The 27,285-nt window shown below is 44.3% G+C and overlaps 1 protein-coding gene across 6 annotated transcripts in view; it reads left to right on the top strand.

The window, feature by feature from the left end:
• LOC125451022 (storkhead-box protein 2-like) overlaps window positions 1-27,285 on the top strand; it is a 292,747-nt gene that overhangs the window by 152,258 nt on the left and 113,204 nt on the right. For 2 of the 6 annotated variants that reach the window (XM_048527667.2, XM_059644843.1), the window contains exon 1: window positions 14,846-15,958. The exons of the other annotated variants lie outside the window; for them this stretch is intronic. In XM_048527667.2, coding sequence (XP_048383624.1) covers window positions 15,793-15,958 — 166 coding nt within the window. In that variant the 5' untranslated portion in view covers window positions 14,846-15,792. Of the gene's footprint in view, window positions 1-14,845; window positions 15,959-27,285 lie in introns of those variants that run through there. 6 annotated transcript variants of the gene reach the window in all.

The following is a 27,285-nucleotide window of genomic DNA, read 5'->3' as shown; positions in this document are numbered from 1 at the left end:
CCAGGCCCGAGGACCGACAGTTGTTACCCCCCAACCAGATTGAAGGCCCACAGGTCCAGGCGCAGGACCATTTCCCGTACCTGCTGTGGTGTGGTATCCCGCACTCCTGCAGAAACAGGAGGTCCGCCTTGACGGTGGTCAGGTAGGCCAACGTGGACACACATCTTGCGGTAGACTTGACCCCGCGCACATTAATGCTCGCAACTCGTACCCCCATTGTGGGCAGTGACCACAGTACCCTCCCCAAGTCCAAGGTCCAGCCCCTCTATCTGTCCCTTCATGCCCATTGCTTGGGCTAACTGCTGGACGCTCTCCGGGCTCAGGAAACCGTCCGTGCTGCCTTCTGGGTGGCATCCCCCCGTCGGGGGTACGGAGGCAGGAGAGTCCGGCTCTGGGTCAGGCTGGGGACACGTTGTTTCCTCCTTCCCGCCTGGAAGTTCCAGGGGGCCCTCCAGTGCCCCAGCGGCACATGACTGGGTGTTGGAGGGAGCCTCAGGACGCCTCCCGTCACCTGGAAGCATGGTGCTGCTTTCCTTCTCCCTTGAGATCTTTAACTTCTGCTTCGGGCGGGCCCTCTCCGAATCCCCCTCGTCAGAGAAGCTCTTATAGCCCCCCTGTAGCTGCCTCTTCCCGCCTGATGGTTGCGGTTCCTGGGCCCACCGACACACCTTCCTCCTCGCTTTCCGACCGTCGTCCACTCCCCTGGGCCACCTGTCGCTGCCTCCATCGACTCCGGGTTGTCGGCGGGGAGTGGAGCCTGCAGGGGCGCCTTGCTGGCCTCGGGCCCATCCTGCGGGGCTGGGCCCTCCTGCACGACCTGGCCCTCCTGCACATTAGTGGGGTCCTTGCAGGGCCCTGGTGCCTTCCTCTCCTCCTGGGGGGCTGGCCCCGCATTGCCCCTGCCGGCGACCTGGGTGTAGGTGGTCCCCCACTGCGGGCATGCCCTATAGAGGTGGCCCGCTTCCCTGCAAAGGTTGCAGCTTTTCTCTTGTGGGCAATCCTTTGCAAGGTGTCCCTCCTCCCTGCAGTTCCTGCAGATGGTGGCTTTGCAGTCGCCCGCCACGTGACCTGACCTACCACAGGCATTGCAGACTTTAGGTTGCCCTGCATAGGTCAGGTAGCCCTTGTTCCCTCCGGTCCCGAAGCTGGACAGTGGGTGTACAACGGTCCCGTCTGCGCCCACCCTCAGCGTCACCTTGACCTGCCTCTTACTGGTCCAGATGCCAAAGGGTTCCATGATGTCAGTTAGGCCCCCTTCCACCTTCATGTACCTTCCAAGGAAGGTCAGGACATCAACTGCTGGCACATGCGGGTTGTACATGTGTACAGTCACCATACGGCTCCACTGCGCTGGCATCACGAACAGCAGGACAGCGGTCAATACAGAGAGGGTGCCCTCACCTCCTTTCTCCTTGAAAACCTCCAGGAAGCGCTCGCAAAGCTTGGCACTCCTGAAGGTCACATCGTAAAAATCTCCTCCGGGGAAATCCTGCAGGCAGTAAATGTCCTCAGCAGCGAACCCACAACAGTCCAACAGGACCCTCTTCACAAAGAAGGCGCGGTCCACAGGTGCACCTTCATCCACCTTCTTCACGGAAACACGGATGGTGTTCTGGATCGCCTGACCTGGGGAACGAGCACTTGCCGCAGCCATCATTGCAGGTTGGCTGCAATGAGGTGAGGGGCCAGCAAGCCTCGCTGTTCGCCGTGGAGGCCTCCAGGATAATCTTCCGGTCCAGGGTCCGCTCCGTGGAGCAGGATGAGATGTGTTCACGTTTCTTCTTTCAGAAGATGCACAAAGAGAGCTCTGTGCTTAGCCGGCTGAAGGAGGACGATGGCTCAGTGATGTCGTCTCGGCCCGACATTTTGAGGATCAGCAGATCCTTCTATGCCGGACTGTATGACACAAAGCCCACGGAAGGCACGGCCTCCGAGTCGTTCCTGTCGTCTATCACGGAGGTCTTAGACGACGGCACGATGGAGTGGCAGGACCGGCCGATATCCCTGGACGAGCTGACCAGAGCCCTCAAGTCCTTGGACAGGAATAAGACTCCCGGGAGTGACGGCTTACCGGTCGAGCTGTATTCCACTCTGTGGGACCTGGTCGGCCAGGACCTGCTGGAGGTGTACGATAGTGCGCTTTGGGCAGGGGAAATGTGCAAGTCCCTGAGGAAGGGCATCATCACCCTCATTTACAAGAGGAAGGGGGAGAGGGAAGAAATTAAGAATTGTTGTCTCATTTCACTATTGAATGTGGGCTACAAAATCCTGGCCAAGGTCATAGCCAACCGGGTCAGGTCTGTCCTGGAGTCGGTGATTCACCCTGACCAAACCTGTGCTGTGCCGGGCAGGAAGATCGCTGAGAGCCTCGCGCTCATCAGGGATACGATCACCTACGTGCAGGACAGGCGGGTCTCGTCAGCCTGGACCAGGAGAAGGCCTTCGACAGGGTCTCTCATGCTTACACGAGGGACGTCCTCTCCAAATTGGGGTTCGGGGAGAGCATCCGCAATTGGATCCAGCTGCTCTACACCAACATCGTTAGTGCAGTCTCGATCAACGGGTGGGAATCGGACAGTTTTCCCGTTAGATCTGGAGTCAGGCAGGGCTGCCCGCTCTCTCCTGCCTTGTTCGCGTGCTGTGTGGAGCCCTTCGCCGCATCCATCAGGAAGGACGTGAGCCTGAAGGGCGTGACTATCCCAGGCAGCGGCGGCCTTCAGGTCAAGACCTCCCTGTACATGGATGACGTCGCCGTCTTCTGCACCAATCGTCAGTCGGTGAATAGGCTGTTGGACATCTGCGGCCAGTTTGAACTGGCCTCGGGTGCCAAAGTCAATAGGGGTAAGAGCGAGGCCATGTTCTTCGGGAACTGGGACGACCACTCCTTCATCCCCTTCACCGTCAGGACAGACTACCTGAAGGTGCTGTGTGTTTGGTTCGGTGGAGTTGGGGCGTGCACTAATACTTGGGAGGAGCATATGACCAAACTGAAGCAGAAGCTGGCCAGGTGGACGCTCCGGTCCCTCTCCATCACGGGTAAGAACCTGGTTGTCAGGTGCGAGGGGCTTTCGGTACTGTTGTATGTGGCGCAGGCGTGGCCTATTCCCTGGACCTGCGCCGCTGCGGTCACCCGGGCCATCTTCCACTTCATTTGGGGTTCGAGGATGGACTGAATCCGCAAGGACACCATGTACAAAGACCTGGAAAATGGGGGAAAGGGCGTACCGAACGCCACCCTCGCCCTGACGGCTACCTTTGTGTGCAGCTGCTTCAAGCTATGTGTAGGTCCTCAGTATGATGATAACGATAAGAATAACACCAAGTGTCACTACTTACTGAGGTTCTACCTGTCCCCGGTGTTACGAAGGATGGGCCTGGCCTCGTTGCCGCAGAACGCTCCGAGTAGTTGGACCGTCCCGTACCACCTGTCCTTTGTGGAGAAATTTTTCAAAGGAAACACCTTTGACCTCAAGCCGTCAGGCAGTGGTCAGCACGTAGTATCCTTGAGACCGTTCGGGAAAAGGAGAGGGTGGATCCCGTCGTGTGGTTCCCCACGCAGACTGCCAAAATCGTTTGGCAGAATGCCTCATCGCCAGAACTTTCAAACAAGCACAAGGACATTGCTTGGCTGGCAGTGACAGGGACTCTGCCAGTGAGATCCTTTATGCATGCCCGGAATCTCTGCGCCACCGCACGCTGCCCTCGAGGCGGCTGCGGGGGGGACGAGACTGTCGATCACCTCCTTCTGGAGTGTGCCTATGCGCAGGAGGTCTGGAGTGGGATGCAGTGGTATTTGTCGAGGTTCGTCCCGAGCAGCTCCATGACACGGGACTCCGTGCTCTACGGGCTGTTTCCCGGGACGCACACTGAGACCAACATCAGCTGTGCCTGGAGGACCATCAATGCGGTGAAAGACGCTCTTTGGTCTGCCGGCAACTTGCTGGTCTGCCAGCTGAAAGAACTGACCCCGACCGAGTGTTGCAGAATGGCGCACTCCAAGGTCCAGGACTACGTGCTGAGGGACGCGCTAATGCTTGGGGCAGCCGCCGCCAAGGCGCGGTGGGGAAAGACCACGGTATGAAACCCCTCGTCCAGAATAGAAAAAAGGGCCCTATCTGGTAACTGGGCCCAGCTGGCGCCTTCCCCAACTGGTCAGGGGGCCAACTGGGACTGTGCGGGGTGATGACTGCTGGGGCAGTTTCTTTGCTTTGTTTTTTTTCTTTTTTTTTCCTTTAGTTGGTGTACGTACCTGCTGGGTAACCCGGAGCGGCTTGCATGACTGGGTAGGTGTATAAATATGTTTTGTTTTTTGTACATCTTATGGATAAAGTATATTTTTTCAAATTTAAAAAAAAGTGACGAAACGTCTGAAAACTAACCTTCCAGCTCAGCGAGCAAACTTGCATCCAGATCTAATCAGCTGCAGTACTTAAAGCGTACACCCCCTATAGCTGACCTACCAACAATGTTTATCAACCACATCCCATATCTAACATTTATATACTTCACCTCACCCCCACAAACATAGCACACCTGCAAGCTTCATGTCCATATGACCACAATAGCCACTTAACCAAATGTTTTGGACCACCCTTTCTGGCACATGTTTCTGACTTATCCAGTAGCACCCTATTGGGGGAGGGACATGGCTTCATGATCTTATCCTGATGGAGCTGATGGTGGTCACTGTCACTGGATTAATCATGACCTTAATGTGGAGGCGCCAGTGTTGGACTGGGGTGGGGAGAGCCATAAATCACACAACACCAGGTTATAGTTTGAAACCGGTTTATTTGAAAAACTCGTCCCTTCGTCAGGTGTTAGTGAGAGAGGTGGTATCAGACAGAGTTTATAAGTGAAAGACTAAAGGGTCTACAAAGAGGAAAGGTTTCTCCTATTTTCCCCATTGATGCCCCTCAGAACTTTGTACACCTCGATCAGACTCCTCCTTGGTGTCCTCTGCTCTAAGGAAAACGTCAACAGCCTATCTAGCTTTTCTTCGTGGTTGGATCACTGCAACCCAGCCAACATCCTGGTGAATCTCTTCTGCATCTCCTCTAGTGCAATCACATCCTTCCTAGAACAGCACACATTATTCCAACTGTTGCCTGACATTATATACATTGCGCATCATATATTGCCCTTATATTCAGCGCCTTGAGGAATATAAGCAAGTATCCCATGTGTCTTCTAAACAACCTAATCTAACTATCCTGCTGCCTTCAACATGAACACCAAGATCCCTCTGACTTTCTTAGGTCATATTATTGATGTGCGCTCCCTTGCCTCATTAGTCCTCTCAAAATTCATTGCCTCAGATTTTTCAGCATTAAGTTCCATTTACTACTGTTCAACTCACCTGACCAACTCTTCTATATTGTCTTGTAGTCTAGGCCTTTCCTCCCCATTATTTACCACACCTCCAATTTTCATGAAGTCAATGAACTTACTGAACAAGCCTATTGTTTGGATGATGATGATTATTCTTATCGTTATCATCATTGTCTCAATCTTTAATATATGCAGCTAAAAGCAAGGAACCAACACCCAACCATTGGCTGCAGGCTTCCAGTCACAAAAGCTGGTTCCTGCCACTAACCCAATTTTGGAATCAATCTGCCAAACTAGCCAGGATCCTTAACCAAGCTGCCATGTGAGACCTTGCCAAAAGCCTTACTGAAGTTCACATAGACTGGATCAACTGCGTTACCCTCATATACTCACCTGCGCAAGAAATCCAATTAAATTTGTTAGACGTGATCTCCCCCTGACAAAGAGCCTATGTTTTATAAGCAAGAGATCTGAGCATAAAAAACTGAAGTCTGAATGATGCCCTTCACCATGTGCCATACTGCAGCATGTAGATGAAAGCAACTTTAAAATAGCAGTACAAACTACCAAGCATTTGGAGAAACTAAGCAGCAGCAGCCGGAAAACATCAATCCACAACTATTCTGAAAGTAACTAATGATTCCTTTAAATAGTATTAGTGAGGGGTACTTCCTGCTACTGAATGCATAGTCAGCTGTGCATGTACAGGAGACAGTTAGCTAGAGTTTTTAGCTTAAAAATGACACTACTGGCGTCAGTTCAGTGTTAAATGTGGACTGACCTCTGGCTGTCTGCATACTTCCAATGCGCAGTGCCTGCACTACACCAGTGACCTTTCTGAAACAGTATCTGCTGTGATCAGCATCAAAATTGTGTGTGCATTCTGCAGACTAATTTTGCGACGCAAGACTGTGGCCAGGATCTTTAAATTCACCAATGCCAGCAGCTCAACTGTACCTTCGGTGCTACCTGTGGGACTTTGAAATATACAAAGTGATGACTGATTACACTAGTGACAATGATTCAAAATATAATGAATTTTGTAAATGTGCTTTGAAAAGTGCTGAAAACCATCTAAGGTCAATCTAATTTGGTGTCGCTGAGAGAGGTTAATGGATTGGCAGATGTTTGCAAAATCCCTAGCTCCAGGTTAGAAAAAAAACACTCTAGGAAATGAGTAGCTTCTTTGAACATATTCCATATTCAGGGATTGTTATCAGTTGACTTGTACCTTTTTGCTCTTTTGTCAGGATGCTATTTGAATTAACAGGGAGCAAGTACAAACTCTTCCAGTATGACATTTGTGGCCATATTAGATGCTGGATTGTTATCTGTGTCAACTGGTCTCCCAGTATCAACTATCAGATGCAATTTTTCAATGACAGGAGCTTTATACCATGAAAAGTAAAATGTTTTAACATAGTTAGGCGAAGTGATTCGATGCTGTGCAGACACTCCAGCCAAATCCTATGATTTTCTGCCTGGAGCGGAACATTCCAGTCAATTTCCTTACTTGCCATCACTATTAATCAGCAGCAGGCTTTAAAATGTTGGCATTATTCCTTTCTCAACCTGCTTCAGGATGAAGAAATTATTCAGCTGGTTACAGTAACAGCTGCTGTAAAATAAGCACGCATGCTATTCACCAACCACCTAATCCAAGCTCTAATTTTAAACAGTGCTGAATGCTTGGTGACTACATTTCCAGCTGTTAAAGTGACAAGCCACAAATTTTCTTCAATGCTCAATGAGTACTCCTCATCAGTGCTTCAAATTTATTCAGTGGCAAGTTCAAAGTTACTCAATTCTGCAGGTAATGTTCCCGTGGCACACATAACAATGGACAGTTTAAATAGAATTACGCAGAATTTATTTCATTCAGCTGAACTATTCACGTCAGTGTTCATACAATGCACAGTACCTGCATCTCATCAGTGACCTTACTGAAATAATATTTGCTGTGATCATGTGGAATACTTCTAAAGTCATGAGCCTGTTTTGTTTTCATATCACTTTATTTCACATGTCTTCACCCACTTGTAGGGATGGAGATGATACCTTTGTCTATGTGCCAGGAATGAGTTTTATGTGCGGAATCAAAACACTTGCATGTTTATTAAATGGCAATGTAATGTGCTCACTAACAACTTCGCATTAAAGGAAATGTACTCACAGATAAAGGAACACGTGGTAGTGCTTTGCTGTAGAAGTTGGTGTAACAGAGTCAATGAGTTCATGGAGCAGTCTCATGCTGTTTATACATGATTACTATGTTTCGTATGCATTCATATATGTACAAACCCACCACAGGTTTGCAATGCAGAGTAACACCAGTGTGGGTTCAAATCCTGTATAGTTGAGGTCAGTATGAAGGCTGTACCTTCGTCAAACCTTGCCTAAGGCATGGTGACCCTCAGGTTAAATCTTCACCGGTCGTCTTTCTGTAATGAGAGAACAGCCTTATGGTCCTCTGGGACTATGGCAACTTTTCCTTTTTTAATTCACTCATGGGATATGGACATCTCTGGCTAGGCCAGCATTTGTTGGCCATCCTAAACACTCACCCACATTGCTGGGGGTCTAAAGTCACATGTAGGCCAGCCCAGGCAAGGACGTCATATTTCCTTCCCTAAAGAGTATTAAGGAACCAGATCAGTTTTTCCAACAATTGAGATTGGTTTCATAGTCATCATTAGTCTTTAATTCCACATTCTTTTTTTTAATTGAATTCAAATTCCACCGTGTACCATTGTAGGATTTGAACCTGAGTCCCCAGAACATTAGCCACGTTTCTAGATTAGTGGGCCAGTGATAATACCACTAGGCCATTGCCTGTCTTTTTCTTTACCTTTCTTCTCCATCCTCTCCCAATATTCCTGCCCATTCCTCCTCTTTAGAATTTTTGAATATTTCGAAAGTGCAGAACTTGTGTTGTAAATTTTAGACAGGCTTTTGGGTGCCTGGAAGTGAGTTACTTGACACATAATTCCCAACCTCTGACCTACTGTCAAAGGACAACTCTTTCTTTTCATAGTGGCCATCTACTGGGGCTAAAGGTCCAGCAGCATTTTGACACGCTGTGGAGAGAAGTTAAGTGTATAAGGTAAGTCGGTGAGAGTGTACAGTGAATATGGCGTTAAGGTATTTGGTGAGGTGTTAGGATGGCAGGAAGATGGGTAAGTTGAATGAAAGGTGTCAGTCCTTGGAAGTTTCAGATCAAGGCATTGCTATCTCATACCTCGTAACACAACTTTCAGGGTACATTTCTGCAATTGCTATTTTCCATTTTGGCGATCCAAGATATGGGTGCAATGTTCCACTTCCTTAAGAGATTTGGGAACAATGAAAAGAAATGTTAAGAATACAGGGAAAATGAAGCAAGTTAGAACCTTGCATTAAGAAAAGCTTTCTGATTTTCCCTTAAGATTTAAGTAGCAACAGCAGCTTGCTGCTTGTTTTTGTGGGCCCTCATCTAAGCTTTCCTTCACTTTCTTCATCCTTTGTGAATCTCACTCAAAAAATGTAGGTCTGAATTTTCTCATTTTTTTTAGCAAATTGATTTTCAAGCGTGATTCCTTGCAGCCAGTTCTCCATTGCCCCGGCGATTTTTCTCACCTAATTAATTGTGCGACTGGTCTCCATGGTGCCTATCCTGAGGAATTGGGTGGCGGGAGACGTGGTAGTGCTCACTGCTACTGGTGCTACAGATATAAACACTAGCTGCACACCAATGCAGGCCAGGAACTGCCCGTCACAATGTGGTCCTGCATCATTATCCCAAATGAAATGGTCCAGATAGACAAGTTAGCATCTTTGTTCAACCAACGAGGACCTGGAGATGCTGGTAGACAGAATGGTTGGAGAGGAAGGTGGTGCTTTTCATGGTCATTGGCAAAGGAGGCTACACCACCAAACTCAGCCAGCCAAACTGAGAGAGCAGTGTAGGTCAGAGCAGTGTTCCAGATGAAGTGCAGCATGCATGGCCATGGCTATTGTGGTTGATTGCCTCACCAAGCTGGATTGCTGTTCCTCTGGCGTTTCATTACCCTGCTGGGTAGCATCATCATTACAGCCTCCAATGAAGCGCTGTTGTGTTTTTCCACCTGTTATTTAATCTCTGGTGTCCGTTGGGCTGAGTTACCTCACCTCTGGTTTTCCTTTGCAGTGGTGTATATATAGGGTCTAGTTCCGTGTGTTTGTTGATGTCCTTCTTAGTGGAGAACCATGCCTCTAGGAATTCCTGTGTCTGAATTGTCTCTGTTTGGCCTGTCCAAGAATCCTGATGTCGTCCCAATCGAACTGATGGTTCTTATCCGTGTGAACGGAGATGAATGAGTATTGGTTGTTTCTTTTTGTTGCCAGTTGATGTTCATGTACTCTTTGCCTAATTTTCTTCCTGTTTGCCCAATGTAACGTTTGTCACAATTTTTGCAGGGAATCTTGTATTGTTTCTGTCCGTAGTGGGTAACAGGTCTTTGGTTCGGGTTAGCAGTTGGTGTAGAGTTGATGTGGGTTTGTGTGCTTCTCTGATGCCCAGTGGTCATAGGAGTACATAGGAGTAGTGGTCAGAGGCGGCACTGATGATGTTACCCAGCAGGGTAATGAAACAATGGAGCAACAAGCCAGCTCGGCGAGCCTACCGACCTCAACATCCACAACCCGAGCTACAAATCTACTCAAAAACCTAAATGGTGAAGATTAATGATCTTCTGTGATCCACAGTAGTGAGTGCCTCCATTTTCTCTCTGCTACCCCATACTCACAGGGTCACCATTCGCTCTGGCTCGGCCACTACACACACATCTCACCAAGGCTCAAGAAAACTTATTATTGCTTGCATCGTATTCACTCAGTGCCTTTCTCCAACCTCATGTTCCCAAGCTAATAATCCCTTTTGGCCTCTGTGTTTCCTACTCAATCAGTCAATACACACCACTTCTTCCTGCATCACCGCTAACTGGTCTTCCATCTGCTATCACTATACTCAGCCCATGCCTTTGTCTCACAGCAGGAGAATGGAACAACACCTTGACTGACTGGCCCGAAATCCTTGGACTGATCACCCTTGGCCTGTAGGCCTTCTCTATGGCCAACCCCCTGGATTAGAATCAAATGAGGCTCTTGTGGTGCCCCCTGGCTGGTGATAGTCCCCCTTGTGCCCAAAGGACAGGTCCCCTTTGACTTTCCCATATAACTGTTAACCTGTACATGCAGCATCTTTGCCATATAAGCTGCTGCCACATGCTATAGGTGTGACATTAATCTTACATGGTGCTGTACAGCAGCATGTTCTCCCCATTGACTTTTCAGTGCTCTGAACAGTGACAAGCTGCCAGCCTATCTCTCTATGCTAAAAAGCAAAGCCAGCCACAGAAGCTGGCAGCATCTGAGTAAATGCAAAATGGAAGAACATTAGGAAATGACGTTGGGAGCTAGAATATGCATCCTGTGTAGATGCATGAAATAAATGTGTGCCCTTTTGTGCAAAGCAACCAAGTAAAAGCAAGACAAAAGTGTGCACCAGCTCCGAAGTGAAGCCCTGAAGGGCTGAAGTGAAGTGTGAGTTGTCCAAGAGTAGGTACAATGATGTGGTGAGGCTGGTGGTTTGTTGATACTGTCTTGTTGGATGAAGTGTTGCGGAAGATGGTATCAATGGAACAAGCAAAGACATTCTGCTGGATGAAGGCCTGGAGTAGCATGTAGTGAGCAGCTGCCCCCAACTCTGGCTATCATAGAAACATAAACATTAGGAGCAGGAGGAGGCCATTCGTCCCTTCAGTCCTACACCACCATTCTACATGACCATGGCTGATCGTCAAACTTGACAGCCAAATTCTGATTTCTCTCCATTACCTTTGATCCCATTTGCTCCAAGTGCTACATCTAGGCACTTCTTGAATACATTCAATATTTTGGCACCAACTTCTTCCTGTGGTAATGAATTCCACTGGCTCACCACTCTTTGGGTGAAGAAATGTCTCCTCATGTCCTTACATCATTTTGGGAATTAGCATCATCTAGTTTCTAGGGTATGGAGGGAAGAATTGCAATTTGCATAGAACTGAGACAATTTGCTTTATTAATAAGATGCAAGCGCCATTCATCAGTGTGATGCTTTTGCCATTCAAACCTTCAACCCTTGATGTTCCCCTATGTCAAGATTCTGATTTTTCACTTCCCTCATAATTTTTCACATTTATTGCCATTTCCCATGTCAAGGGAGCAGCCAAGTTCCACCCATGGAGACAACAGCCTGGGTGAGTGCAGTGTCGTGGATGAAACGCAACATATAGCAATGCACAGTGAATATGCTCCACAAATGGGAAAATTCAGCAGTTTGTATCTGAAACTGAACATTAGCATTGTATATTGCTCTTTAAAGTTTTTGATAGTGCTTGCAATGTCACATCTTCCATTATATTCTTGTTAAAACAGTACATGTTCCTTGTGGTGAAGTTGATTCCTCAGCCTCTGTGCTGGGATTTGCTGAATGAACAAATGGACTTTGCCTCGCTTGTTGTGCTGATTCTCCGAGGGTTTTAGAACATAGAACATAGAACAATACAGCGCAAAACAGGCCCTTTGGCCCTCGATGTAGCACCGACCTGTGAACTAATCTAAGCCCCTCCCCCTACACTATCCCATCATTATCCATATGCTTATCCAAGGACTGTTTAAATGCCCCTAATGTGCTGAGTTAACTACATTGGCAGGCAGGGTGTTCCATGCCCTTACCACTCTGAGTAAAGAACCTGCCTCTGACATCTGTCTTAAATCTATCACCCCTCAATTTGTAGCTATGCCCCCTTTTACAAGCTGAAGTCATCATCCTCGGAAAAAGACTCTCACTGTCCACCCTATCTAATCCTCTGATCATCTTGTATGTCTCTGTTAAATCCCCTCTTAGCATCCTTCTCTCCAATGAGAAGAGACCCATGTCTCTCAGCCTTTCTTCATAGGGCCTGTGCTCCAAACCAGGCAACATCCTTGTAAATCTCCTCTGCACCTTTTCCAATGCTTCCACATCCTTCCTGTAATGGGGTGACCAGAACTGCATGCAATATTCCAAATGAGGCCACACTAGTGTGTTGTTCAATTGCACCATGACATTACGGCTCCGGAACTCAATCCCTGTACCAATAAAACCTAAAACACCGTAAGCCTTCTTAACAGCACTATCAACCTGGGCGGCAACTTTCAGGGATCTATGTACATGGACACCAAGATCCCTCTGCACATCTACACTACCAAGAATCTTTCCATTGACCCAGTATTCTGCCTTCCTATTATTCTTCCCAAAGTGAATCACCTCACATTTATCCGTATTAAACTCCATTTGCCACCTTTCGGCCCAATTCTGCAGTTTATCCAAGTATCCCTGCAACCTGCAGCATTCCTCCACACTGTCCACCACTCCACCGACTTTAGTGTCATCTGCAAACTTACTAACCCATCCACTAATGGTTCCTAGATAACAAAGTGTGGAGCTGGATGAACACAGCAGGCCAAGCAGCATCTCAGGAGCACAAAAGCTGATGTTTCGGGCCTAGACCCTTCATCCTCTCTGATGAAGGGTCTAGGCCCGAAATGTCAGCTTTTGTGCTCCTGAGATACTGCTTGGCCTGCTGTGTTCATCCAGCTTCACACTTTGTTATCTTGGATTCTCCAGCATCTGCAGTTCCCATTATCTCTACCACTAATGGCTCCTGTTCATCAAATATTTCCCCAAATCACAATATCAGTACAAATGTTATGTATACATATACATGTCTGCAGATGCAATTTCAAACGTTTTTATGAACGTTCAAATCAATATTCGGAGAATGGTTCATATTTCTTTGAAAGTGGCCCATTCACGCACTATGCAGCACTATAATAAGAAAGCATTGTGATTACAAAGAATCTTGCCAGATTTAGTAATGGAGGCTGGTGCAGATCATTTCAAGCTGAGGAGATGCACCACCCTCTTCTCAATTTTCAGAAAGCACTTCGAGCCCCTGGGGCCCTGTTTGGTGTAGCTGTCTTGGCTTGGCAATTGAATACTATCTTTGATAGTTTCCCTAACATCACTGAAATCCTGTGTGAATTTTATGCCAAGTCTGTTTTAATTGTCTTAGGTTCATGCAGTCATTCCTCACCCAATCCCATCCCCATTGTGAAGTGATCATTCTTTGTTGGCGAATTTCCAAAAAAAAATGGAAAATGGGATCTGCATTCTTTTTCAATGCATGAAATAAGGTGTGCCAAATTTCTACAACAACATCCACGTTTTCATGGGAAAACCTTGTTTCCTGCCATCTTTTCAACAAAGAAAATTCAAGTTTCTGATGAATTCTGTTGGTGCAGTTAATCGGGAGGAGGTCAAGTGCTTTTCAAATTCTTCATCTGTAGCCATGAGGTAGCTGTGATTTTGTGGCTGTTTGCAATTAAATATCAACACATAAAGTTAAAAGACAGTTGGTGAGTTGGAACATTTGTTGTTTCAAGCATTCCACCAGAAAGCTGTGAATGAAAATATTTGTCCTGTATTTTAAAATAAATACAACTTTTTTGTAAATATTAACTTCACAGTTTAATGTATGATATCTCTCAGCCCAAATGGAATCCTGCCAGTACACCCTTCCTTTTTGGGAAAGAATTCCCCATCCTGTTCCTTGGAGTAAATTTCAACAAAAATATTAAATCTTCTCACCACCAGCCCCAACACCCTCTCAATTTCTCTTTCTCTTTCTCTACAAAGTGCATCTAACAAATTTGAAATCTGTTCACTTTTCCATTGCTTATTTTTATACTTAGAGGATAGGAGACATCACTGTTTCCAGGATATTTTCTACTGGTCAGTCTTTGTTTGATTTCTTTCTTTTCGTGTCTCATAAATTTGCAGGAAAGCAGTTAATTATAATCAATATGTCAAGCGATTTCTCACGTTATAGTAGACGGGCTAACTATGATTGATTAATTTTTCACAAGAGATTTGCAATCCAGTGCAGTGCAAGTATAGAGTTGCATATGCTGCAGCTTTCCCCCTTGTGTTCCACTCTTTGATAGCACTGAATGATTTTACGTGCCAGAAAACAGCTGATCCGAAACTGAGCTTGTTGATATTGCAAACTTGAGGGTAGTTGTGTCAGTTGCTAATAGCCAGTATGTAGTTATTGTTTCTGTTTCAACTGCTATTACAGATGAATTTCATAACTTTCTAGTGTCAGAAGTCTATTACAGCTGTTGCATGAGCTGACCTGCCTACCATGTCTTGACAGACTTTTTTAACAAATAAATGTTGATTAGAAAGGCACACTACCAGCAGTACTTTAGCATCAAAAGGCTCTGTTTATGATGCATTTTGGGCCACCCTAAGATCTGCAGTTTTAGATGTAAATACACTAATTCTGATTATAGCTATTGGAATCTGGCCAGGTTAGCAGTGGGCCTGAGGGTTGTACATTAAAACTGCGAAGCTTGACGGAATCAGTGCGTCTGACATAAGACAGCTCCTTGATTAGCATGGGACTGGGTGGCTGACTCGTTTCCTGCCGTTCAATAGCTGTTCACTGTATTCAGAAGCAGGGAGCCATTCATCAGTACAGCAGCCAGAGCAACACAGCAGACTCGACTCTACGCTTAACAAAATTTGAAAGCTAAACATTTGGAACCACTTGCAGCCCAGCTTTTCTCGTCCACACCGATAAGTGGAGGCCAGTCTCTAAAAAATTCCTGAGAAGAGTGAAAGAAAATATGGCTATGACGTTGGGTCTTCGTTACTTGCGTATCTCTCAGGAATAGATTGCTTCACAGATACCTGCAGGAACTCTAATCCTCAGCTGCGGACAGACATACGCTTACAACCTCTCTATGCGAAAGCAGCTGCAGGGCTTTTGAACTGGAGATTGGTTTCTGATTTATGTATTCTGCTCATCCTTTTCCACTGATTGGATTTTGTTGTCGGCAGAAGACCACTTTCGCTGTCATCAAAGTATTATTCTAATCTTGTGACAGAGGGGATTGACGTTGCATTCTGCAGTTCCTGGGTGTACTGTTGGGGTCAAAACCCAAGGCTGGGTTTCTAATTTGTTTGGTTCTTTTGTTTTCTGGCTCACAGTTAGCCAAGTGCTCCTATGCTGAATTGAGCTATTGTCTGAGATCCCAAGGCTTTTCACGCTGCGAATCGCTGCCTGTTCTTTGGCTGAGAAGCCACATTATGTGCCTTTTTTTTCCTTATGTGAAGCTGGAAACTATAAGCAGTGGCAATTTTAAATGAAGTGTAATGCATTGTGGGATGTGTGTAAAATTGGATCAGTCAAGGTATAGGAACAAGCCTGCAGTTCACGATGTGGGGGAGGCAGTACCAGAATATTTACTAATTCTTCCAGCACGTTGGCTTATTTCTAATCGAATAGAGCACAGCAAGAGATATGGAACCCGATTCACATTGCTAAAGGATTAGATGCATGTAGCTTCCAAATGAAGAAAACAAGGAGTACAACCTTACGGCGGGCCTGGCCTAGCTCAGATTTTTCAGACCGGGCCTCAGACCGCATTAGGTCCCGCAGCGAAAAGGACTACCGTTTGCACAAGCATTTCCCACCTGCTTTTATTGCTTCTACATCACGGGGTTATCTGACTTCAGGTTTGTGGGCTAATTTTCTGCTTTGGGCTAGGAACAATTAGGTTTGTCACAATGCGATTGTAACTCAGTGAGTGGATGAGTGATAACATATATGAATCTGATTAATGTATAACCTGCATTTTGACTTGTTAGTGAGATACAAATTGGAATCTTCTAACATAATCACAGCCAAAATGTCATAATTGATTGTACATATATTGGTTTACAGAAAAGCAGTAATTTATAACAAGATGTAATCTGTTGCCATGGCAGCATGTCAGCGCTCTGTGGATTTTAAGGATTTTGCATTAATTTTGTGTTAACAAAGGCTTCAGTTTCTTTGTTATCCCAAGAATTAATGAATTTTTCTGCAGCGTGCAGATTTGCAGCCCCTTTTACCCATTATTCATGTGTCTTGTGAGGAAGTTTTACACAGTGTCTACTGTACATTTGATACTTTAGTGTAGGATTACAGATCTTGCAACGGATCTGTCACCAATTGAAACTCCTTTATTTTGAAACAGTCAGTATATGTAAGGAAATTAGTGACTAGAAGTTGATTCTGTTAACTTGTTTGTATTTATTTTATAATTTACAGAACAAGCTTCAGTAAATCAAAAAGCAAATGGCTACCATATGCAACCGTCTTTTGTGTTGTTGTGCACTTCTTTGATTTGAGATTTGAACAGCAATGTTGTATTTAGATGATGCAATTGACGTTGCACACATAGAGCTGGTTTTCGGTGTACGGCAGTTGTAATGCAATTGAAGCCTGATTCTGGAATCAGTGACACTTATGACTTGATGCTAGAACAAAGGTTTACTTTTAAAGGGGAAAAATTTAAAAGGGACCTGGGAAGCAACTTTTTCATTCCGAGGGTGGTATGGAATGAGGACTCAGAGGAAGTGGTACAATTACCATATTTAAAAGACATCTGGATGAGTACATAAATAGGAAGGGTTCAGAGGGATTAGGGCCAAATGCTGGTAAATGGGACGAGATCAGTTTAGAACATCTGATCAGCATGAATGTGTTGGACCGAAGGGTCTGTTTCCGTGCTGTATAACTGTATGAGTCTAAATGGAACTGAGACTCTGCCAAGGAGAGAATTGCATATTGCTTAACTTTGGAACGGGTTCAAACATACACACCTAATAACCCCCCACAAATTTAACGTAATGAAGAGGTGAACCAGCTTTGCGGGAATACTAAAACTTGTCGCATGAATGAGCTGAAATTGTAAAACAGTTATAGAAACAGGAAGAATGATGTAAAACTTCATTTCATGCCTAAAGTAATTTGCAAAACATAACTGTAGATCAAAGTCCAGTTTATAAACAATGTATTCTTGAGCTCAGCTGAAATTTACAGTGGAATAAGAATTTCTTAGTTTGTTTATCTTCATGAAAGGTTTGATATGTGACTTTTTAGTTAATTTGAAAATTTCAGAGTTGCCATAGAAGATTAGCCCTCAGATTGCTGCCAATCCCACAGTACAGTCAGCTAGTAGAAGATGGGTGAGAGCAGCTTGGGTGTTCTGTTATTCCGTGTAGAGAAACATTCAGCCTCAATTCAGCAACTCCTCACGCTTGTGATCAGGAACTAGCTCTGCAGGGAATTGTGAAAGTCTTGGTGCCAGCACACAGTGCTGTGGAGCAGCGTTCTGGAGATCCAGGTTTTTATTATAACATGCTGACCTTGGATAAATACAATTCTCTAATAGTAAAGATATTTTACTCTGGCAAACCATCAAATTTTGTTTTAGAGAAATGAGTGGACCTCTTGGCTGAAATATGCAGCATCGTTTTAAAAAAAATCTCCCTCTACTGAGTTCAAGTTGAGCCAGCTTTGACAGAGCTATTCTGCTTTAGCATTTGGACTACTTCAGTGTTTCAAGGAGCAAGTGCCAAGTATTTTCAAAGGAAGTAGCCAATATAATTGATGGTTTTGGCAGCTGCAGGAAACCTATGTATGTGTTTTGCTTCAGTTGCTATAGTGGTCACACAGGAATGTTTTCAGAAAGTCCCCTAGAATTTAAGCCACATACGTGATTTGATCTGAAATAATAACAAGGATAAATGCTTTATTCATGCCACGTGTGCTTGCAAGCTGGAAATATTTTAAAAATTCAGAATTTGCACTGTGCAACAATTTTCAATTAAATTTCCTTTAATTTAACTATTAGGAAAGAATATGTTCTGCCTATATTTCTGTTGTGAAAAGAAATGTATTTGTGCTATTCAGCAGGAAAAAGATATACTAAGAGCCCTGCTTTTCTCTCTTGATTGTTTTCAGAAATTGTAAAGAAAATATTCACCCAATTTGTGTCCAGAAGCAGTTTTGACATTTTCACTTCATGTACGACTGTGGCTTATATTAACATTCAAATATTCATGATGAGGTGTAGAATGACCTTGATGTGGCTACATTCTCCTTGTCTGAGATGGTAAATGTGTGCGGAATCCTATCTTTGTGAAATAGTTTTGCAAAATAATTTGCACTTATCACCACCATTTTATTGAAGATGTGTGCGTTACATTATTGTGATGAAGGTAAAATTTAAAAGTAATACGTTATGGACAGCTCGGTCTATCCCTGTTCTTTTTGTGCTTTATATTTATATAGTAATCCGCAGTTAGTACTGACTTGTTTTTTCGTTTATTTAATTCAGCCAGTTAGATCTTACTATCATTGCCCTCTCTTGCAAAAACCATCCAGCGCTGTGCAAGATAACATGCAGTGCAAAAAAGAGGAGGTAAATTTCATCAGGTACTAATATGATGACTTTGTCTTTTTATTTTTGGTAAGATCACTTTATGACAATCAAGCAACATTTGGAAAATGGATCCAGACTCTTTATTTTCACAGTTTTAACCTCTGACCCCCCACCATTCTGAAGGGCTGCTGTACCAAGCAATCAGAAAACAGCTCTAAGAGAGAGGGTTAATTACTTCATGTTGTACTTACTATGAAACACACTTCATCTAGTAGCTGACATTTTTATCTAATGATCAATATTCTTGCCTTAAAAATATGAATCTACTCAGGCATGGCTAAGTAATCATTCATTCATTTCCTTAAGGAAGCTACTTTCTTCATAGGAAGCCTATAGGAAGTGATCTTGTTAAAAAGCCTGCTGTGATTTAAGATAATGTGTTCTTTGTCACACATCATCTAATACATGGGAGGACCTTGAAGCGAGTAAGTTGCTTTCCATTTGTGAAATTAACTCTAATTGTTTCTAACATTGTCAAAATCCCTTTAAAATGAAAAAAAATTGTGAAGTGAAGATTGCTGTTCAGTCAAGAGTGAGTCACCTGGTAGACTTGATATGGCAAGTAACATACTTCAAGCTGCCAGTTGTCATTGATTTGTGGTGTACCCATTAAAAACAAAATATTCTAGAACAGTCTGTGGATATAAAGGTGAACTATCGTCAGGGTAGTATTAACGTTGTTAATGGTTTGGTGCAGTTAAGCTGTAAAAATGTCTGGACTGGCTGATTTTAATGTTGTCTAATGCTAATGTCAACATGATATTGATTCATTGCCTCTTGAGGATATTTAGTGACATCTGCACGCTGAAATCACATAAAGTGTATGTTGTGTTGATGATAATTCATGCTAAAGCATTGCCCAGTCAAAAAAACTTTGTCATAATAGTGCTACATTTAAAATAATGCTGAATTTCAAACCACCTTTAATTATCCTGCAAGCAACCGAAGGCTGTACATCAAGATTCATTTTCTGTGTTTCTAAATGTAAATTTCAACGATTGCCCTCATCCCCACACCTGACCTGACAAACATGAATTATTAGAAAAGAATAAATTTCACCAGATTTCTTAAATCTTGCAACACCATGTGATCTGGCTGGGCATAAACAGTTAACAAAAACTGATAGCTCCTGCATTTAGTGTAATTTGCCAAATGGTTTTGATTGCACCGAAATGATCATTTATTCTAGATGGCTTTATCAAAAAGAAACTTTTATAATGTCTTAAGGCATTTTAGTACAATGAACTAATGTTCTTACCCAATAAAGATAGATATGAACTTTCCAAGAAGAGACTCTGGTTAGCATTCAGGATCTGTGCGAGATTTCCAAACCCCACGTACCCAGGCCTATGGTGCCGTAAGTTGCAACTTGTAAACTTTTCACTGTACTCATTTGAGTACATGTGACAATAAAAGTAATTCAATTCAGGTCAACTCTACAACTGAGTTGACTGAAGTCAGCTATTAGCATTGCTTGAAGGTTGTGTTTAGTGCCTAGTGATTTGTATGGTGCTGCATTTTTTGATCCAGCTTCCATTGGCAGAGGAATTTCCTTTGGCAGAACACTGAGTTTTACTTCATCTTGGGCAGTTCCTTGGGGTCAAGGATGACTGACTTCCATTCTAGTTCAATGGGCTCTGAAATGGAAGTCAATGGGGAAGTCAATGATCAATGGGGAATCTGCAAACTCAATCAGTTGTGGAACAAATCATGTTTAAAGGGTTGGGAAGATGGGGGATGAAATTTTCCCAACCCTTGAGTGGCGTGGGAAATGCTGAGAAACATGGGAAAATAAAAAAAATCTGATTCTCAAAACAGATTCCAAGTTTCCCTTTAAATTTTCCAAAGTGAGTTCTGAATCTCATTAAAAAGTGAATATAATCTTAATTCCTTATATTTGCATCTCATTATTAGTTCACCTCACCGCTTTCATACGCAGTTCACAATTCCTGTCATGAACTGCCAAAATAAAATTTAGTTGTCACGAAGTGTTTGGAGGTTTGTACATTCTCTCTGTTGTTTCCACAGTTTGTTCCGGATAAGTGATCTCTTGATGTTGTCATGATTCAGTTGGGAGGAATGTTGCAACAATTGAGTTCTGCTATTCCACAAACCATCGCGGAGTGTCGTATCCAATTCAACCACCAAGATTATTGACTTGCTTGACTGACTGCTATTCAGAACAAAAGTAATTCACAATAGATTTTGTCTCTAGCAAGAAGATAACCATTTATTATAAACAAACTTCTTCTTTAACAAATGGTAAATAAATGGAAGCTGCAGAAAGATTTAGACATTTTAGGAGACTGGTCCAGCAAATGGCTGATGAAATTGAATGTGAGTAAATGTGAGGTTTTGCATTTTGGAAAAAAGAATACAGGCATGGACTATTTTCTAAACGATGAGAAAATTCGTCAAGCAGAAATACAAAGGGATCTAGGAGTGTTGGTCCGGGATTCTCTAAAGGTTAACTTGCAGGTAGAGTCCGTGATTAAGAAAGCGAATGTAATGTTTATGTCGTTTATCTCAAGAGGGTTGGAATATAAAAGCAACGATGTGCTTCTGGGGCTTAATAAAGCTCTAGCTAGGCCCCATTTAGAATACTGTGTCCAATTTTGGGCCCCACACGTCAGGAAGGACATACTAGCCCTGGACCGTGTCCAGTGGAGATTCACATGGATGATCCCTGGAATCGTAGGTTTAACGTATGATGAATGGCTAAGGATCCTGGGAATGTACTCATGAGAGTTTAGAAGGTTGAGGGGCGATCTAAGAGAAACTTACAAGATAATGTATGGCTTAGAAGGGGTGGACACCAGGAAGTTGTTTCCATTAGGCAGGGAGACTAGGACCCGTGGGCACAGCCTTAAAATTAAAGGGGGTAAATTTAAAACTGAAATGAAATGAAATGTCTTCAGCCAGAGAGTGGTGGGCTTGTGGAATTCATTGCCACGGAGTGCAGTGGAGGCCGGGCCATTGGATGCCTTCAAGGCAGAGATCGACAAATTCTTGATCTCAGAAGGAATCAAGGGCTATGGGGAGAGTGCAGGGAAGTGGAGTTGAAATGCCCATCAGCCATGATTTAAATGGCAGAGTGTACTTGATGGGCCGAATGGCCTTACTTCCACTCCTATGTCTTATGGTCTTATGGTCGAAAAGTAAATTCCTTACTATTGATATGCAACTGAAGAACAAAGAAAATTACAGATAACAAAGTGTGGAGCTGGATGAACACAGCAGGCCAAGCAGCATCTCAGGAGTACAAAAGCTTACGTTTCGAGCCTAGACCCTTCATCAGAGAGGGTCTAGGCCCGAAACATCAGCTTTTGTGCTCCTGAGATGCTGCTTGGCCTGCTGTGTTCATCCAGCTCCACACTTAGTTATCTTGGATTCTCCAGCATCGGCAGTTCCCATTATCAAAGAAAATTACAGCACAGGAACAGGCCCTCTGGCACTCCAAGCCTGCACCAATCAGACCCTCTATCTAAACCAGTCACCTATTTTCCAAGCGTCTGTATCCCTCTATCCCCTGCCCATTCATGTATCTGTCCAGATACATCTTAAATGACACTATCGTGCCGCCTCTACCACCTCTGCTGGCAATGCGTTCCAGGGACCCATCACCCTCTGCGTAAAGAAGTTTCCACACATATCTCCCTTAAACTTTTCCCCTCTCACCTTGAAATCATGATCCCTAGTAATTGAGTCCCCACTCTGGGAAAACGTTTCCTGCTATCCACCCTGTCTATACCTCTCCTGATTTTGCAGGCCTCAATCAGGTTCCCCCCATAACTGCCGTCTTTCTAATGTAAATAATCCTAATCTATTTAACCTCTCTTCATAGCTAGAGCCCTCCATACCAGGCAACATCCTGGTGAACCTCCTGTGCACCTTCTCCAACGCATCCACATCCTTTCAGTAATGTGGGGACCAGAGCTGTATACAGTATCCCAAATGTGTTTGAACCAAAGTCCTATACAACTGTAACATGACCTGCCAACTCTTGTACTCAATAGCCCGTCCAATGAATGAAAGCATGCCGTATGCATTCTCGACCACTCTATTGGCCTGTGTTGCCACCTTCAGGCTACAATGGACCTGAACAGCCAGATCTCTCTGTGCATCAATTTTCCCCAGGGCTTTTCCATTTACTGTATAATTTGCTTTTGAATTGGATCTTCCAAAATGTATCACCACGCATTTGCCTGGATTGAACTCCATCTGCCATTTCTCCGCCCAAATCTCCAATCTATCTATATTCTACTGTATTCTACGACAGTTCCCTTCACTATCTGCTCCTTCACCAATCTTCATGTCATCTGCAAACTTGCTAATCAGGCCATCTGTACCTTCCTCCAGATCATTTATGTATGTCACAAACAACAATAGTCCCAACATGGATCCCTGTGGAACACCACTGGTCACAGTTTTCCATTTTGAGAAAATTTCTTCCACCACAACTTTCTGTCTGCTGTTGCCCAGCCAGTTCTCAATGCATCTAGCTAGTACACCCTGGACCCCATGCGACTTCACTTTCTCCATCAGCTTACCATGGGGAACCTTATCAAACACCTTACAGAAGTCCATGTATATGACATCCACAGCCCTTCCCTCAGCTATCAACTTTGTCACTTCCTCAAAGAATTCTATCAAGTTGATAAGACATGACCTTCCCTGCACAAAACCATGCTGCCTATCATTCATAAGTCCATTTGCTTCCAAATGTAAATTGATCCTATCCCTCAGTATCTTTTCCAGCAGCTTCCCACCACTGACATCAGGCTCACTGGTCTGTAATTACCCAGATTATCCTTGCTACCCTTCTTAAAGAAGGGGGCAACATTAGCAATTCTCCAGTCCTCTGGGAGCTCACCCATGCTCAAGGATGCTGCGTAGATATCTGTTAAGACCCCAGCTATTTCCTCTCTTGCTCCCCTCAGTAACCTGGGATAGATCCCATCCGGACCTAGGGACTTGTCCACCATAATGCCTTTTAGAATACCTAAAACTTCCCCCCTCCTTATGCCCACTTGACCTTGAGTAAACAAACATCTGTCCCTAATCTCAACATCCATCATGTGCCTTTCTTTGGTGAATACCGATGCAAACTACTCATTAAGAATCTCACTCATTTTCTCCTTCCTTTGTCCTTGAGTGGGCCAACCCTTTCTCTAGTTACCCTCTTGCTCCTTATGTACGAATAAAAGGCTTTGGGATTTTCCTTAACCCTGTTTGCTAAAGATATTTCATGACCCCTTTTAGCCCTCTTAACTCCTTGTTTCAGATTGGTCCTACTCTTCTGATATTCTTCCAAAGCTTGGTCTGTTTTCAGTCGCCTAGACCTTATGTATGCTTCCTTTTTCCTCTTTGCTAGTCTCACAATTTCACTTGTCATCCATGGCTCCCTAATCCTGCCCTTTCTATCCCTCATTTTCACAGGGACATGTCTGTCCTGCACTCTAATCAACCTCTCTTTAAAAGCCTCCCACATATCAAATATTGATTTACCCTCAAACAGCTGCTCCCAATCCACATTTCCCAGCTCCTGCTGAATTTTGCTATAGTTGGCCTTCCTTTCAGACTACTGTCATCTTTAAGCTATACACTTTAAAAACACAAACACAAACACATCCAATTGTGAGTAAGACAGGCAAACACAGAGAGTTTGAAGCAAATATTTTGGGAAAACAATATAAATAGAGAAGAGCAAATTTTGTTGTTCAAGAGTCCTAACCGTGTGGGTGGGATGAGTTTTTTCTCTTAGTTCTTTTGACTTTTTTTGTAGTGATGTTAGTACAATATTGTCTGCAGAGTGACGGTCAATCTTTGATGTAGTTCTTATTTTCTTATGTTCAAACTCTCTCTTTTCAGAGTCTCAGAGATAGTAGGAGCTGCAGATGCTGGAGAATCTGAAATAACAAGGTGTAGTGCTGGATGAACACAGCAGGCCCAGCAGCATCAGAGGAGCAGGAAAGCTGACATTTTGGGCCATTTCTGAAGAAGGGTCTAGACCCGAAACATCAGCTTTCCTGATCTTCTGATGCTGCTTGGCCTGTTGTGTTCATCCAGCTCTACACCTTGTTATCTCTTTTCAGAGTCTCCCTGTTTTGTTTTCTTCACTGACAAAGAGTGATGCTGAGAGATGGTTCAAAAACAAAGTCACTGGAAAAGCGCAGCAGGTCTGGCAGCACCTGTGAAGGAAAAAACAGAGTTAACAATAGGATAGAGCCTTAAGAGAGAGAAGGACAGTTAGACAGACAGGAGTTGATAACAATCAGGCTGGGAGTGTGAATAGTTGTTAGTGGGAACTATTAGAGACTAGTAATGGTGGGGGTGAGGGGCGGTGGAAAGGCAGCCTAAGTGACAACAAGACCTCGTGTTTGGGGTGGGTGCTGGGACATGGGAGAGTTTAGGCCCTAAAATTATTGAGCTCAATATTGAGTCCAGAGGGCTTCAGGGTCCCCAAGCAGAAAATGAGGTGTTGTTCTGCCGGGTTGCGCTATGCTTCAATGGAGCACTGCAACAAGTCAGAGACAGAGATGTTGGCCAGGGAGCAGGGTGCAGCGTTAAAGTGGCAAGCAACAGGTAGTTCAGGGTCTTTTTTCTGCGAGCAGAATGTAGATGTTCTGTGAAGCGGTCGCCAAGTCTACCCTTCGTTTCCCCAATGTAGAGGAGACCACATTATGAGCAGTAAATGCAGTAAGACTAGATTCTGGGAAATGCAGGTGAAGTGTTGCTTCACCTGGAAGGTATGTTTGGGCCCTTGGATAGTGGGGAGGGAGGAGGTAAATGCGCAGGTGTCACACCTTCGTCGATTACAGGGGAAGGTGCCGTAGGGCAGTGGGGAGGTGTTGGGGGTGAAGGAACTGTGGACCAGGGTGTCCCGGAGGGAACGGTCCTTGCGGAAGGTGGACAAGGGAGGGGAGGGAAATATGTGTCTGGTGGTGGCTTCTTGCTGGAGGTGGTGGAAATGGCATCTGATGATCTTCTGGATGTGGATGCTGGTGGGATGGCAGGTGAGGATAAGGGGGACCCTATTGCTGTTGCGGAAGGGAAGAGAAAGGGTGAGGGCAGAAGTGCGGGAGATGGGTTGGACCGGGTTTGGGGCTCTGTCAACAACGGAGCTGGGGAATCCTCAGTTGAGGAAGAAAGAGGACATTTTGAAGGCTCCCTTGTCAAAGTTGGCTTGTCTGAACATATACGATGGAGACGGAGGAACTGAGAGAATGGAATGGAGTCTTTACAGGAAGTGGGGTTGAGAGTGGATATTAGTGGGCAGTCTATCCCCAGAAATGGAAATAGAAATGTCAAGGAATGGAAAGGAGGAATCAGAGACAGACCAGGTGAAAGTGAGGGCAGGGTTGAAATTGGAGGCAAAATTGATGAAGTTTTCAATTCCAGACAAGAGAGGGAAGCAGCACCAGTGAGAGTTGGTTGTTTTTTCTAAGCTTCTGGATATCTGTGAATGCACTGTGCTCACAGGCTTGTAACAACAGTAGCCTGACTAATTTGAAGGTTGTGGTTAGGAAGTTGTTCTCTAACTCAAAAAATCCTGGTGCTACCCTGTCTCAAAGCCCCCTCCTCACTGCTCCAAAAATTAACACTCCTGAGCAGCCAACGTGTATACTGTACAGTCCAGTGGAGTCTTCAAGTTGCAAGCCCTCTCCTGGTATTTTTAATAACATGGCAGGCCAAATTCCAATTTTCAGTTTATAGTCCGAAAGAAGATTAAAATGTAGTCACTTACAATGTGTTCAGTGCTTTCCTAAATTATCCTTTTCCGTTCTGGTAACTTGTAAATAAGGGACTCCCATGAAGTGGGTGGGGATTTTGATCTCATCAGGAATGCTTGGAGGACATCCCTAAAATGTTTTCACTGTCCTCCTGGAGGTCTCCAGTTGCAACCTAGTTCAAAGTAGAGCAGTTGCTTTGGAAGTTGGTGTCAGGCATACAAATGACATGCTCTGCACAGCAGAGCTGACTTTGAGTGATTTACGGCTTCAATCCTGGGCATGTTGGTGAGATGTTTCAACAGCAGCACCATCTCCCATTAGTTCACTGCTGACTTGATTTCACTACATATCCCTGTCACATCATTTCTGGAATTCAGCTGTTGCATCTGTATTTATAACAAGGTTACAATCAGATCTAAATTTAAGTGGTTCTGGTGGAAGCCAAACTGAACATTTTTGAGTAGATTTTCAGTAAATGCTGCTTGATAGCTGTGTTAATGACATCTTCTGTTGCTTTGAAAATGCTTGCTCCTCATCAGCCTACTGCAAAAGACGTACGTAATGTGTAATTTGGAACAGAAGCACTAGCAATGTGCTTTGAATAAGTTAACATCAGCATTCAAAGGTGAAGTTGCAGGAAAAGAATGCCCAATCAATCAATGGAACAGATTCCCTGAAAATGCAATTTATTCATTCAAAATAAAAAATAAGTAGTTCACGTTTCTTGCAGAAAGTAATATTTTGGTTGCAAATGCAGCATAATTAGGAAAAAATAGTTGGTTAAAATGTTGGTCTAAGTGGTGCTATGTTGTGAATATTCGTGTAAATGTTTGGAAAA

The sequence above is a fragment of the Stegostoma tigrinum genome, chromosome 3, assembly GCF_030684315.1.
Source record: "Stegostoma tigrinum isolate sSteTig4 chromosome 3, sSteTig4.hap1, whole genome shotgun sequence".
NCBI lineage: Eukaryota > Metazoa > Chordata > Chondrichthyes > Orectolobiformes > Stegostomatidae > Stegostoma > Stegostoma tigrinum.
The sequence above is the reverse complement of the archived record's forward strand: the minus strand, read 5'-3'. Positions and strand labels throughout refer to the sequence as shown.